The following is a 12,694-nucleotide window of genomic DNA, read 5'->3' as shown; positions in this document are numbered from 1 at the left end:
TGTCTAACAGAGAATGATGATTTGTAACAGCCTGAAGCAACTATTGAGAGTATTAGTCTTCAGGTTTTCAGCTTTCCATTTTCTTTATTTTTTTCCTAATGTTTTTACTAAATTCAAAAGGAATTAATTTTTTAAAAGAGAGAGTCTATAGCAATGTAGCATGTTGGAAACTATAACAGGGAGTCAGAAGATGTGGGCTGATGTTCCAGATATATTAAGAGAGGGAACATGTCCTCTCTTGTTGTCTTTCCTCATCTATAAATACTAATACTCAGGGGATATGAGGATGAACTGATGATGATTGATCTATGTAGTGTGAATTTTAAGGTGATCCACAACAAAAAGTGATATCTGTACTGAAATATAATAACCCACCAATAAGCTTTATATACAGAAAATGCTTTATACTGAAGCCCTCAAGCTTACGGAGAGGAAGCAGACATTTCTATGTTCACGTTAGTGTCTTACCTAGACATCTATCTATTGAACTATCTTAGTATTTATGATTAAATTTTCATTACCATTCATATTCTTATATTACATACATCAACTTTTTCCTTTTTTACATTTCTTGTTCAAATACCAAGACCTGACCTAAAAATATGTATTTGTTTTGATACAAAGAATAAGCCATTTATATTTGAATAATCAAGAAGACTGAGTTCATTCTAGATTTTAAAAAATCCTTCACAAAAGAAAATTAGACGCAGCCCTCGAAAGCTGAATATAACCTTTCTCTAGGCCCCAGCAGAATAAAAGATAAGTGAGCTTGAAGAACTTGAAGCCTAAAAATAACTAAGGCCCAGGGTAAATTGCAGATCAAAATCTCAATCTCCAAAGCTGTGAAAAAAGGTGACAGGTCCTACACGTCAAAATCTGTCAGAACTCATTTAGAATAGTCAGATGGAGATGTAACAGGCTCTTATACTTTCACCTAAGTGCAATTATAATAAGCTTTTCAGCCTGATTGTGATGGGAGACGTTTTTATAGTGCAGAAGTTCAAATCAAGTCTGAAAGACTGAAGAGATTTAAAGACACTAGAATTTTTGAAGACTATTCCTGCATAGTTACTTAATTTGCATGGAAACAGTTCACTGAAGAATACCGATGCACATTCAGCACTGGACCTTTTTCTTAGTTGTAATAACACTTAATTTTTAAACTAAGCATTGACAACAGAAATAACAGTTAAAAATCAGTAATGCGGTTCATTCTGACTGCAGTTAGGTGGATACATTTTTCCCCCAGATTCCTAATTCAAATCTCCTTTGTTTTTATTGCACTTTAATTTCTACTTTTGTTTATTAGTTTGTTTGTAAGTTATATTAATGACATATGTTATTTGGAAAATGTCTAAAATGCCTACGATATTGGGAATATCAGAGACGAATAATGTTACTTCCTTACAACAATCTGTCTTCCTTGCAACTCTCTGCTAGTTTAACATTGCTTACAGGGAAGAGACTAGAATTCTTAACTTGGACCATAGGGCCCTGTATGGTGTTGTTCCTACTTGTCTCTCTGGCATCATCTCACACCAAGGTCACTTTCCTTCTCTAAGCTGCAGCCACCAGATCTGTTACAGACGCTCAAACTGACCATGCTCCCTCTAGCACCTTGCATTTAAAAATATTGTTCTGTTAGCTTCCCCTTAGCTTTGCCTGGTTAATTCCTAGACGTCACTTAGATCTCAGTTCAAATGTCACTTCTTCAATGAAGTGTTCCCTGAACAACCTCTACCTCCTATCACCAACTAGTTTAGTGATTCTTACCGTATTTGTATCTGTACGGTTCAGTTGTATGGTAATTTTCTAATTTTACACCCTTTGGTCTTTCCTGCTAGATTTTAAAGATCAGTGAGGAAAAGTATCATGGCTACTGTTGTTGAATACCCTATTCCCAATGACCAGTATAGTGTGTGATCCATTAACATTTGTTAATTTAATTAATAATGGAACATTATATTGTTACGACTTTAAAAAATACAAATCTGTATGAGTCCTTAATTATATCGTGGGCTTCATTTACTTGTGACTTTAGGAATGTGGTATTCATTTCTCTTGAGACAATTTTATCCTTGTAGTTTATGGACTTCCTAAAATTTCTTGAAGGAATTGTAGCCTTATTTGGTCCAGTTGGCCATGCACACTGTATATATTGTATGAGTAACACATGTGCAGACACGTGTGGGTGTTTTCAGTCCCTGTGCTCTATTTAGAGTTTGCTAAATCATTTTTGTTGGAGCTAGAAAATCAGCTTAAGAAGAGAATTCTTTTTCCTTTGTACATTTATCATGTCTTTCATTGGAATTTGCCTGGCCAGGGGATAATTTTTTAAGGGATTTTTAAAGGTAAGTTGTATATTTGGCCACTTGTGCAACTATATTGTTATCAATCTACATTTAGAAGAAGGTGGGCATAAAACCTGTTATTCCTAGTACAAGAGATGATGATACTAATCCTGTACAAGGAACACATGCTCTTAGGCTTTTTATTTGTATGTTTGCCACAGCAGTAAGAGAGTCATAGTGTCATGTATTCTACCCTGTGAAATAGTAGCAGCAGGCCATAGCTGGAATCAGACAGATCTGAGTTCAAACCTTGCGTCAGCTAATTACTAACAAGGAAGTCTTGAAAAAGGCAGTTTTTTTCTCTACCTTTATTTTCCAATCTATTAAATATCTACCTTAGATGGTATCATTATGGCTAAATGAAATAAATTATCTATAATTGTGACTAGCACATAGCAGTTGATCAAAATGTGGCATTTATCATTAATACTACCGAGAAGATAATGATTACTTTGGGCATTTTAAGATGGCTGATTAAGAATGGGATCTCTGGTTATGAAATAGGATCTTCCTATGTACAAAGCAAACTGTCCAACGTGAGGATCAAATTTATGACCTTGACATCACAGGTTTTATTTCAACTTCTGAGCTCAGCAGTAACCACTCGTATATTCACTTCTTTTAAAAATGTGCATTCTCAATTGTGCTAAATGGCTTATTTACTGAAAAATATCTAGAGCCTCAGTCTTCGGCTATCCCTCTTCAGATGTCTTTGCTTAATATTTTTCTTGCTCTCTTTCTTCTTTAAACTTAATCTAACTCACCTGTCCTCCAAGCCTTTTCAATTGAATAATTGCTCTATATTATATATTGCTCTATATTGCTCTATACTATCTGTAGTATATAGATATTACTATAAACTTATACGTAACTGTTGTCCTAAAATACAACATACCTCTGGGTTTCCTGCTAAACTCAAACAGGAATTTACAGTTACTACGTCTCCTCTACTTTTCTCTATCTACTCTTCTTTTTCAACATCCTGAAACTTATCATCTTCTCCAAACACATTACTAAATTTATTTACTCAGAGATGAACAGTTACCTCTTGATTGTGACATCCAATGGGCTCTCCTTGGTCACCTTTCTCTTTGATGTCTGTACAGCTTTTTGCACCAACAATTCTTTTTAAAATATTCTAATTCATAAGATCCTACTACATCAAAATAGCCAGATCTCTACCTCTCATGATTATTCCTTCTCTGTATTCTTTCCTAATTTTTTTTTTCAGTCTCTCTGTTAAAAACCATAGGGCTTCCCTGGTGGCACAGTGGTTAAGAATCTGCCTGCCAATGCAGGAGATATGGGTTTGAGCCCTGGTCCAGGAAAATCCCACATCCTGTGGAGCAGCTAAGCCCATGCACCACAACTACTGAGCCTGTGCTCTAGAGCCCGCAAGCCACAACTACTGAGCCTGCGTGCCTAGAGTCCATGCTCTGCAACAAGAGAAGCCACCACAGTGAGAAGCCCACACACCGCAACAAAGAGTGGCCCCCACTCGCTGCAGCTAGAGAAAGCCCACACACAGCAATGAAGACCCAATGCAGCCAAAAATAAATAAATTAAATAAACAAATTAAAAAAAAAAAAAACATAACTGTCACCGAGGTTGCATCCTTGACTTCTCCTGTCTCTCAGTTTTCTCCGTTAACTCTCATGGCTTAAATTACTGCCTCACAAAGGTACTTCAACAGGCTGACCTTTTCCTGGAGTTGCAGAAGTTCCAGAGTTCTTACTGGATATTTTTACTAGTGTGTTACACTGTTTTGTTAAAAACAAATTGCAAAGCCAAACATCAGATTATTGCCCAAACTTGACTTCCATGTTCCTATAAACGATGGCTGCATTTGCACATAATAATGAAGAATTGTGTTCAATGTTTATTTCCCCACTTTCTATTGGTTCTCAAATTCAGAATTTATTTTCTTTACTATGCCTTCTGGTTTTTCTACCTCAGCCTCTAGCACTCCTGGATTTTTACATTAGCCTCCTGACACTGTTATCTACAACTATATCGCTGGGCATCTTGCATACTGCTGTCAGATAAAGCCTCTCCAAGCTGGTATCTAACTACCACATTCCTTGCTGTAGAATGTTCAGTAGCTTCAAATGGATAAATTCAGTGTCCTGGGCATGCATTTAAACTCTCCTAATATAGCCAAGTTCTTACACCTTCTCATTCTGTCAGAATTACTATATTTCTGTGGTCCTAAAAATACCACTTACTATGTTACTTTTCTTTACATTCAGTGAACTCATTCTTTTTCTGTATGTAGTTGACTCTTAAATAACAAAGGTTTGAACTGCATTGGTCCACTTATATGTGGATTTTTAAAAATAGTAAATACTATAGTACCACACGACCTGCAGTTGTTTGAATCCACGGATGTAGAACCACGGATACAGAGGGTGCACTATTTATTATACTCAGATTTTTTACTGCATGGAAGATCAGTGCCCTTAACCCCTGCACCTGTATACAGGGTCACCTGTATATCTAAATTCTATACGTTCTTCAAAGACAGTTAATCTATCTGCTTCTTTATGAAGCTTTCCTTGACTATATGAAATGTTCTCTCCTCTGAATCATTGTGACTCCTGCTGATGCCAGTGTTTCTCAAACATAAGTAATGTATATAACCACTTAAAAGAAAAAAAGGAAAAAAATCCCACTTCTGTGAGTTAAAATAGCAGCGAAACTTTTGAGTATTGACGTGATCAGAGAAGGGGGACAGTTTAAACAACACTGATTTACATTCTTCAGCAGGGAATTAAACTATTTTGAATATGATCTTTTTAACATAAATTTGGAAGTTTTATTTAAGTCGTTTTTATGTAAGATATCTGTGCCTTGTCTTGACTCAATTATAAGCTCATTGAGTACACAGACCTTCTTACCTTACTTCAATATACCAATAGACAGTAAACATTTGTTTCCATTTTCATTGCTGCATATTGTGTTCATATAACAAAGTGGAAGTGCGTGTATGATTTGGTGTTACTAAAAATGGTTAAATTGAGTAAGTATTATTTGCTAATGGAAATGTTGATTTGAAAAGCACAGACCTCTAATCCCAGACACTACCACCAGGTGGGGTGTCTGTTACCTTTTGGTAAACACCAAATAACTGTCAACAGTTTCAGGAATTTGAATTATTGATCAACAGGAGACAACTCTGGGATTAGCTGTTATACCTTTTTAACGTAGCTTTGAAATTAGACTTTTATCAGGGCTGTATGTAGCTACACAGAAGTACTAAGAAGACTATTAAATGTTATTTTACTATAATTTTAAAGCATAACTATTAAGCCAAAAGTTGGCATCTGCTGTCTTTTCTGTACCAAATGAAGTCTTGATTTTGACTTTTTATGCACACTTTCTCTTCTATCCAGCTTTATCTTACCGTCTTATTTCACTTCAGGCATTACATTCCTAACCACTGCTGAAGAATATTTCCTAAGAAACACCTAATTGTATCTTGCTCCTAGCCGTCTGACACCTTCCAGGGTGACACCAGATTGCTTGGTGTGGCCTTATTACACTTCTCTCCAGCCCCAGATTCAAAACCCTTGGCTAATCTTCCAGAGAGGGCTTGGTCTCTCTTGTCCTATACTCAACAACTTCAGAGACCAGACATCCGCCATCTGTATGCTCTCCAGCTGTGTTTGCTCCTTCCACCCACTTTCTAACTTAAAGGAGTTCCATGAGCAGAACTTAAGGCTGTTTCCTCTGTTCCAAGATTCACTGTGTTTCTAACCAGGCTGTCCTGTTGTGCTTTTTTCTCACCTCATAATTCATAAGCTGTCAGGGAGCTTTACAGTCACCTACTTGCTCTTGATAGCGTTGTATTCTCAACATTTTTCCAAGAAACTTCTCCACTTGAACTTATGACAGCTTTTATACATAATTTTTTTTCTTTACATAGGTATTGAAGTATCACAGCAAAAGCCAAAACCAAAAGAGAGATAGGGCAAGTCAATGAAGAAAAGAAGAATTAGAAAAAACTCAAGATGTATTTCATGTTTTATTGATTCTTACAGGTTATGTAGAAGTGTTGGTGATACCTGCTGGAGCAAGAAGAATCAAAATTGTGGAGGAAAAGCCGGCACACAGCTACTTAGGTAACCTGTGTTACAGACGCAGAGCCCATGCAAGTCCAAGCTTAGCTGCCCTGCCCTGAGAGTGCTCTTATGCCCAAGACTTTAGTGTGTTTCTAGTTACATGTTTGAATTTCCCAGGAAGCACCTCTTGTCATATCAAGTAGGAATTTTTTCCTTCCCTCCCAGGGGCTTCCCAGGAGCAAAAGCCATCTGGTTGTCTCTGTGTTTGGTGGCGGTGGGTGTTATAAATTACTTCCTCATGTTAGTCCATGTTGGGAAACAAACACTCATTGGGGGATTTGGGTATGTTTTATTTCATATATATATATATATATATATATATATACATATTTAATAAATATATTTATTTCATATATTCATGAACATAAATGTATACATATTCATGTTTACTGCATGTGCAAATGCATACATCAATGTGTGTGTATATATATATATAATGATTGCTCTATAATTTGGAAATCTTGTGGGATTCTTAAAAAAATTTCTATGTACTAAAAGGACTTCCCCTTTTAATGGAAGACAATGCTCTCTTTTGCCTCACTTCAGGTGTACTCATTTATGAAGAAAGTATTTTTTAAAAAATTTTTAATAGAAAAAGTTGACTTGCATTATTATGTAGTTTCAGGTATACTGCATAGTGCTTTGACATATGCATACATTATGAAATGGTCACCACCATAAGTCTAGTAACCATCTGTTCCCAAATGAAGTTATTACAATGTTATTGACCATATTCCTTTTGCTGTGTATGACAGGACCTTGACTTGCTAATTTCATTACTGGAGGTTTTTACCTCTTACTACCCTTCACCTATTTCATGTACCCCCCCGCCCTCTCTCTCTGGCAGTCACCCCTTTGTATCTAAGAGTTTCTGTTTGTTTTGTTTGTTTTTCTTGTCTGACTGCTATGGCTAGGACTTCCAATACTATATGGAATGAAAGTGGTGAGAGTGGGCATCTTTATCTTATTCCTGATTCTAGAGGAAATGCTTTCACCTATTTACGATTGAGTATGATGTTGGCTGTGGTTTTGTCATATCTGGCCTTTATTATGTTGAGGTATATTCCCTTTATACCCACTTCATTGAAAGTTTTTTTTATCATAAATAAATGTTGAATTTTGTAAAAAGCTTTTTCTGCACCTATTGAGATGATTATATGATTTTTATTCCTCAGTTTGTTTACATGATGTGTCACATTGATTTGTGGATAATGAACCATCCTTGCAACTCTGGGATAAACCTCACTTAATCATGGTGTAATATCCTTTTAATGTATTGTTGAATTTGATTTTCTAATATTTTGTTGAGGAGTTTTAGATCTATATTCATCAGGGATATTGGCCTGTAATTTTCTTTTCTTCTGGTGTCTCTGTCTAGTTTTGGTATCAAGGCAATTCTGGCCTCACAGAATGAATTTGAAAGTGTTCCTTTCTCTTCAGTTTTGGGAAATAGTTTGAGAAGGATAGACATTAACTCTTCTTTAAATGTTTGGTAGATTCACCTGTGGAGCTGTCTGGTCCTTGACTTTTGTTTATTGGGAGTTTTTTGATTACCGAATCAATTTCATTACTGGTAATTGGTCCTTCATACTTTCTATTTCTTCCTGATTCAGTCTTGGGAGATTGCACATTTCCAGGAATTTATTCATTGCTTATAGGTTGTCCAATTTATTGATGTATAATTATTCATAGTAATCTCTTATGATCCTCTGTATTTCTCTGGTGTTAATTGTAACTTTCTTTTCATTTATGATTTTATTTAATTGGGCCCTTGAGAAAGTTTTTTTAAATCTTTAAGTACTACTTCTGGAAAAAAATTCTATCAGCTATTTTAATTAGGCCAGTTAATGATTTTTAAATATATGAAAGAAAATATTATGTTGTCAAAATACATATTGCTTATAAATTAATATTTCAAACTAAGTCATGTAAAATGATCTTTTATAGTCATGGCATCCACAGATAGAGGTATGTAATGTGATATGCTGGAAAAAGACTAAATATTCTCCCAGAATTTAAACATTGTATTTATATTATTTTTTTATTTTTATATTTTTATTTTATATTGGAGCATATTTGATTTACAATGTTGTATTAGATTTAGGTGTACAGCAAAGTGATTCAGTTATACATATACATATATCTGTTCTTTTTCAGATTCTTTTCCTATTTAGGTTATTACAGAATATTGAGTAGAGTTCCCTATACTATACAGTAGGTCCTTGTTGATTCCTATTTTATATATAGTAGTGTGTATATGTTAATCCCAACCTCCTAATTTACACCCTCGCCCTTTTTTCCCTTTGGTAACCATAAGTTTGTTTTCTAAGTCTGTGAGTCTGTTTCTGTTTTGTAAGTAAATTCATTTGTATCATTTGTTTAGATTCCTCATGTAAGTGATATGATATTTGTCTTTCTCTGACATCACTTAGTATGATAATCTCTAGGTCCATCTATGTTGCTGCACATAGAATTATTTTATTCGTTTTTATGGCTGAGTAATATTCCATTGTATATATGTACCGGCATCTTCCTTATCCATTCATCTGTTCATGGACATGTACACTGCTCCCATAGCTTCACTATTGTGAATAGTACTGCAATAAATATTTAGGGTGCATGTATCTTTTCGAATTAAGGTTTTCTCCAGATATATGCCCAGGAGTGGGATTCCTGGATCATATGGTAGCTCTATTTTTAGTTTTTTGAGGAACCTCCATAATGTTCTCCATAGTGACTGTACAAATTTACATTCCCACCAACAGTGTAGAAAAAGGTTCCCTTTTCTTCACACCCTCTCCAGCATTTACTGTTTGTAAGCTTTTTGATGATGGACCATTCTGACCGGTGTGAGGTGATACCTCATTGTAGTTTTGATTTGCATTTCTCTAATAATTAGCGATGTTAAGCATCTTTTCATGTGCTTTTGACCATCTGTATGTCTTCTTTGGAGAAATGTCTATTTAGATCTTTGGCCCATTTTTGGATTGGGTTGTTTTTTTTTTACATATTTAGTTGCGTGAACTGTTTGTATATTTTGGAGATTAATCTCTTGTCAGTTGCATCAATTGCAAACATTTTCTCCCATCCTGTGGGTTGTTTTTTTGTCTTGTTTATGGTTTCCTTTGCTGTGCAAAAGGTTTTAAGTTTAATTAGGTCCTGTTTGCTTATTTTTGTTTTTATTTTCATTACTCTAGGAGGTGGATCCAAAAAGATATTGCTGCAAATTATGACAAAGTGTATTCTGCCTATGTTTTCCTCTAAGAATTTTATAATATGCAGTCTTACATATAGGTCTTTAATCCATTTTGAGTTTATTTTTGTATTATGGTGTTAGAGAATGTTCTAATTTCATTCTTTTACATGTAACTGTCTAGTTTTCCCAGCACCACTTATTGAAGAGACTGTCTTTTCTCCATTGTATATTCTTGCCCCCTTTGTCATAGATTAATTGACCATAGGTGTGTGGGTTTATTTCTGGGTTTTCTATCCTGTTCCATTTGTCTATATTTCTGTGTTTGTGCCAGTACAAAACTGTTACTGTAGCTTTGTAGTATAGTCAGAAGTCAGGTAGCCTGGTTCCTCCAGCTCCATTTTCCTTTCTCAAGATTGCTTTGGCTATTTGGGGTATCTTGTGTTTCCACACAAATTTTTAAATTTTTTGTTCTACTTCTGTGAAAAATGTAATTGGGAATTTGATAGGGATTACATTGAATCTATAGATTGCCTTGGGTAATATAGTCATTTTGACAATATTGATTCTTCCAATCAAGGAACAGGGTATATCTTTCTATCTGTTTGCCTCATCTTCTGTTTCTTTCATCAAAGTCTTTTAGTTTTCAGAGTAGGGGTCTTTTGCCTCCTTAGGTAGGTTTATTCCTATGTATTTTTTTCTTTTTGATGTGATGGTAAATGGCATTGTTTCCTTAATTTCTCTTTCTGATATTTCATTGTTTTTGTATAGAAATGCAACAGAAATCTGTGTATTAATTTTGCGTCCTGCAACTTTACCACATTCATTGATGAGCTCTAGAAGGTTTCTGGTAGCATCTTTAGGATTTTCTATATATGGTACCATATCATCTGCAGACAGTGACAATTTTACTTCTTTTCCAATTTGGATTTCTTTTACTCTTTTTTTCCTCTGATTGCCGTGGGTAGGACTTCCAAAACTATGTTGAATAAAAGTGGCAGGAGTGCACATCCTTGTCTTGTTCCTGTTCTTAGAGGAAATACTTTCAGCTTTTCACCATAGAGTATGATGTTAGCTGTGGGTTTGTCATATATGGCTTTTATTATGTTGAGGAATGTTCCCTCTATGCCCACTTGCTGGAGAGTTTTTATCATAAATGGGTGTTGAACTTTGTCAGAAGATTTTTCTGCACCTATTGAGATGATCATATGGTTTTTATTCTTCAATTTGTTAATGTCGTGTATCGTACTGATTGATTTGTGGAGACTGAAAAATCCTTGCATACCTGGAATAATCCCACTTAGTCATGGTGTATGATCCTTTTAATGTATTGTTGGATTCGGTTTGCTAGTATTTTTGGGTCTATGTTCATCAATGATATTGATCTGTAATTTTCTTTTTTTGTGGTATCTTTGTCTGGTTTTGGTATCAGTGTGATGGCAGCCTCATAGAATGAGTTTGTGAGTATTCCTTTCTCTGCAATTTTTTGGAATAGTTTTAGAACAATGGTTGTTAACTCTTCTCTAAATGTTTGATAGAATTTACCTGTAAAGCCAGTAAAAGTCCTGGACTTTTGTTTGTTGGGAATTTTTTAATCACAGTTTCAGTTTCAGTACTTGTGATTGGTCTGTTCTTATTTTCTATTTCTTCCTGGTTCCATCTTGTGAGATTGTACCTTTCTAAGAATTTGTCCATTTCTTCTAGGTTGTCCATTTTATTGGCAAATACTTGCTTATAGTAGTCTCTTATGATCCTTTTTTATTTCTGTGGTGTCGTAACTTTTCCTTTTCATTTCTAGTTTTATTGATTTGGGCTTTCTTCCTTTTTTCTTGATGAGTCTGCCTAAAGGTTTATCAATTTTGTTTATCTTTTCAATGAACCAACTTTTAGTTTCTTTGATCTTTTCTACTGTTTTCTTCATCTCTATTCCATTTATTTCCACTCTGATCTTTATGATTTCTTTCCTTCTACTAACTTTGGGTTTTGTTTGTTCTTCTTTCTCCAGTTGCTTTAAGTGTAAGGTTAGGTTGTTTATTTGTCATTTTTCTTGTTACCTGAGGTAAGATTGTATTGTTATAAACTTCCCTCTTAGAACTGCTTTTGCCACATCCCATAGGTTTTGTTTCGTCATGTTTTCATTTTCATTTGTCTCTAGATATTTCTTGATTTCCTCTTTGATTTCTTCAGCGATTGATTAATTATTTAGTAACATATTGTTTAGCCTCCATGTGTTTGTGTGCAGTTTTTTTCTTGTAGTTGATTTCTAATCTCATAGTGTTGTTTTTAGAAAAGATGCTTAATATGATATCAGTTTTTTTTAATTTATTGAGACTTGCTTTATGGTCCAGCATGTGATCTATCCTGGGGAATGTTCCATGTGCATGTGAAAAGAATGTGTATTCTGCTGCTTTTGGATAAAATGTTCTATCAATATTAATTAAGTCCATCAGGTCTAATGTGTCATTTAAGGCCCATGTGTCCTTATTCATTTTCTGTCTGGAAGATCTGTGCACTGATGTAAGTGGGGTGTTATAGTCCCCCACTATGATTGTGTTACTGTTGATTTCTCCTTTTATGGCTATTAGCATTTACCTTATATATTGAGGTGCTTCTGTGTTGGGTGTATATATATTTACAATTGTTATATCTTCTTCTTGGATTGATCCCTTGATCATTATGTAGTGTCCTTCTTTGTCTCATCTAACAGCCTTTATTTTAAAGTCTCTTTTGTCTGACATGAGTATTACCACTCCAGCTTTCTTTTGATTTCCATTTGCATGGAATACCTTTTTCCATCTTCTCACTTTCAATCTGTATGTGTCCCTAGATCTGAGGTGGGTCTCTTGTAGACAACATATATACAAATCTTCTTTTCATATCCATTCATCTACTCTATGTCTTTTGGTTGGAGCATTTAATCCATTTACATTTAAGGTAATTATCAATATGTATGTTCTTATTGCCATTTTGTTAATCGTTTCGGATTTGTTTTCATAGGTCTTTTTTCTTCCATCCCTCTTTTATTATCT

The 12,694-nt window shown here is 34.8% G+C and overlaps 1 protein-coding gene across 1 annotated transcript in view; it reads left to right on the top strand.

Moving 5' to 3' along the window:
- Positions 1-12,694, top strand: part of ADAMTS19 (ADAM metallopeptidase with thrombospondin type 1 motif 19) — a 279,814-nt gene that overhangs the window by 188,568 nt on the left and 78,552 nt on the right. The window contains exon 16 of the mRNA XM_027098568.1: positions 6,392-6,472. Coding sequence (XP_026954369.1) covers positions 6,392-6,472 — 81 coding nt within the window. The remainder of the gene's footprint in view (positions 1-6,391; positions 6,473-12,694) is intronic.

Source organism: Aethalodelphis obliquidens, unplaced genomic scaffold (genome assembly GCF_003676395.1).
Source record: "Aethalodelphis obliquidens isolate GAN/ISIS:26980383/991018 unplaced genomic scaffold, ASM367639v1 scaffold4, whole genome shotgun sequence".
Lineage (NCBI taxonomy): Eukaryota > Metazoa > Chordata > Mammalia > Artiodactyla > Delphinidae > Aethalodelphis > Aethalodelphis obliquidens.
This window is presented reverse-complemented; position numbering and strand designations above follow the sequence as displayed.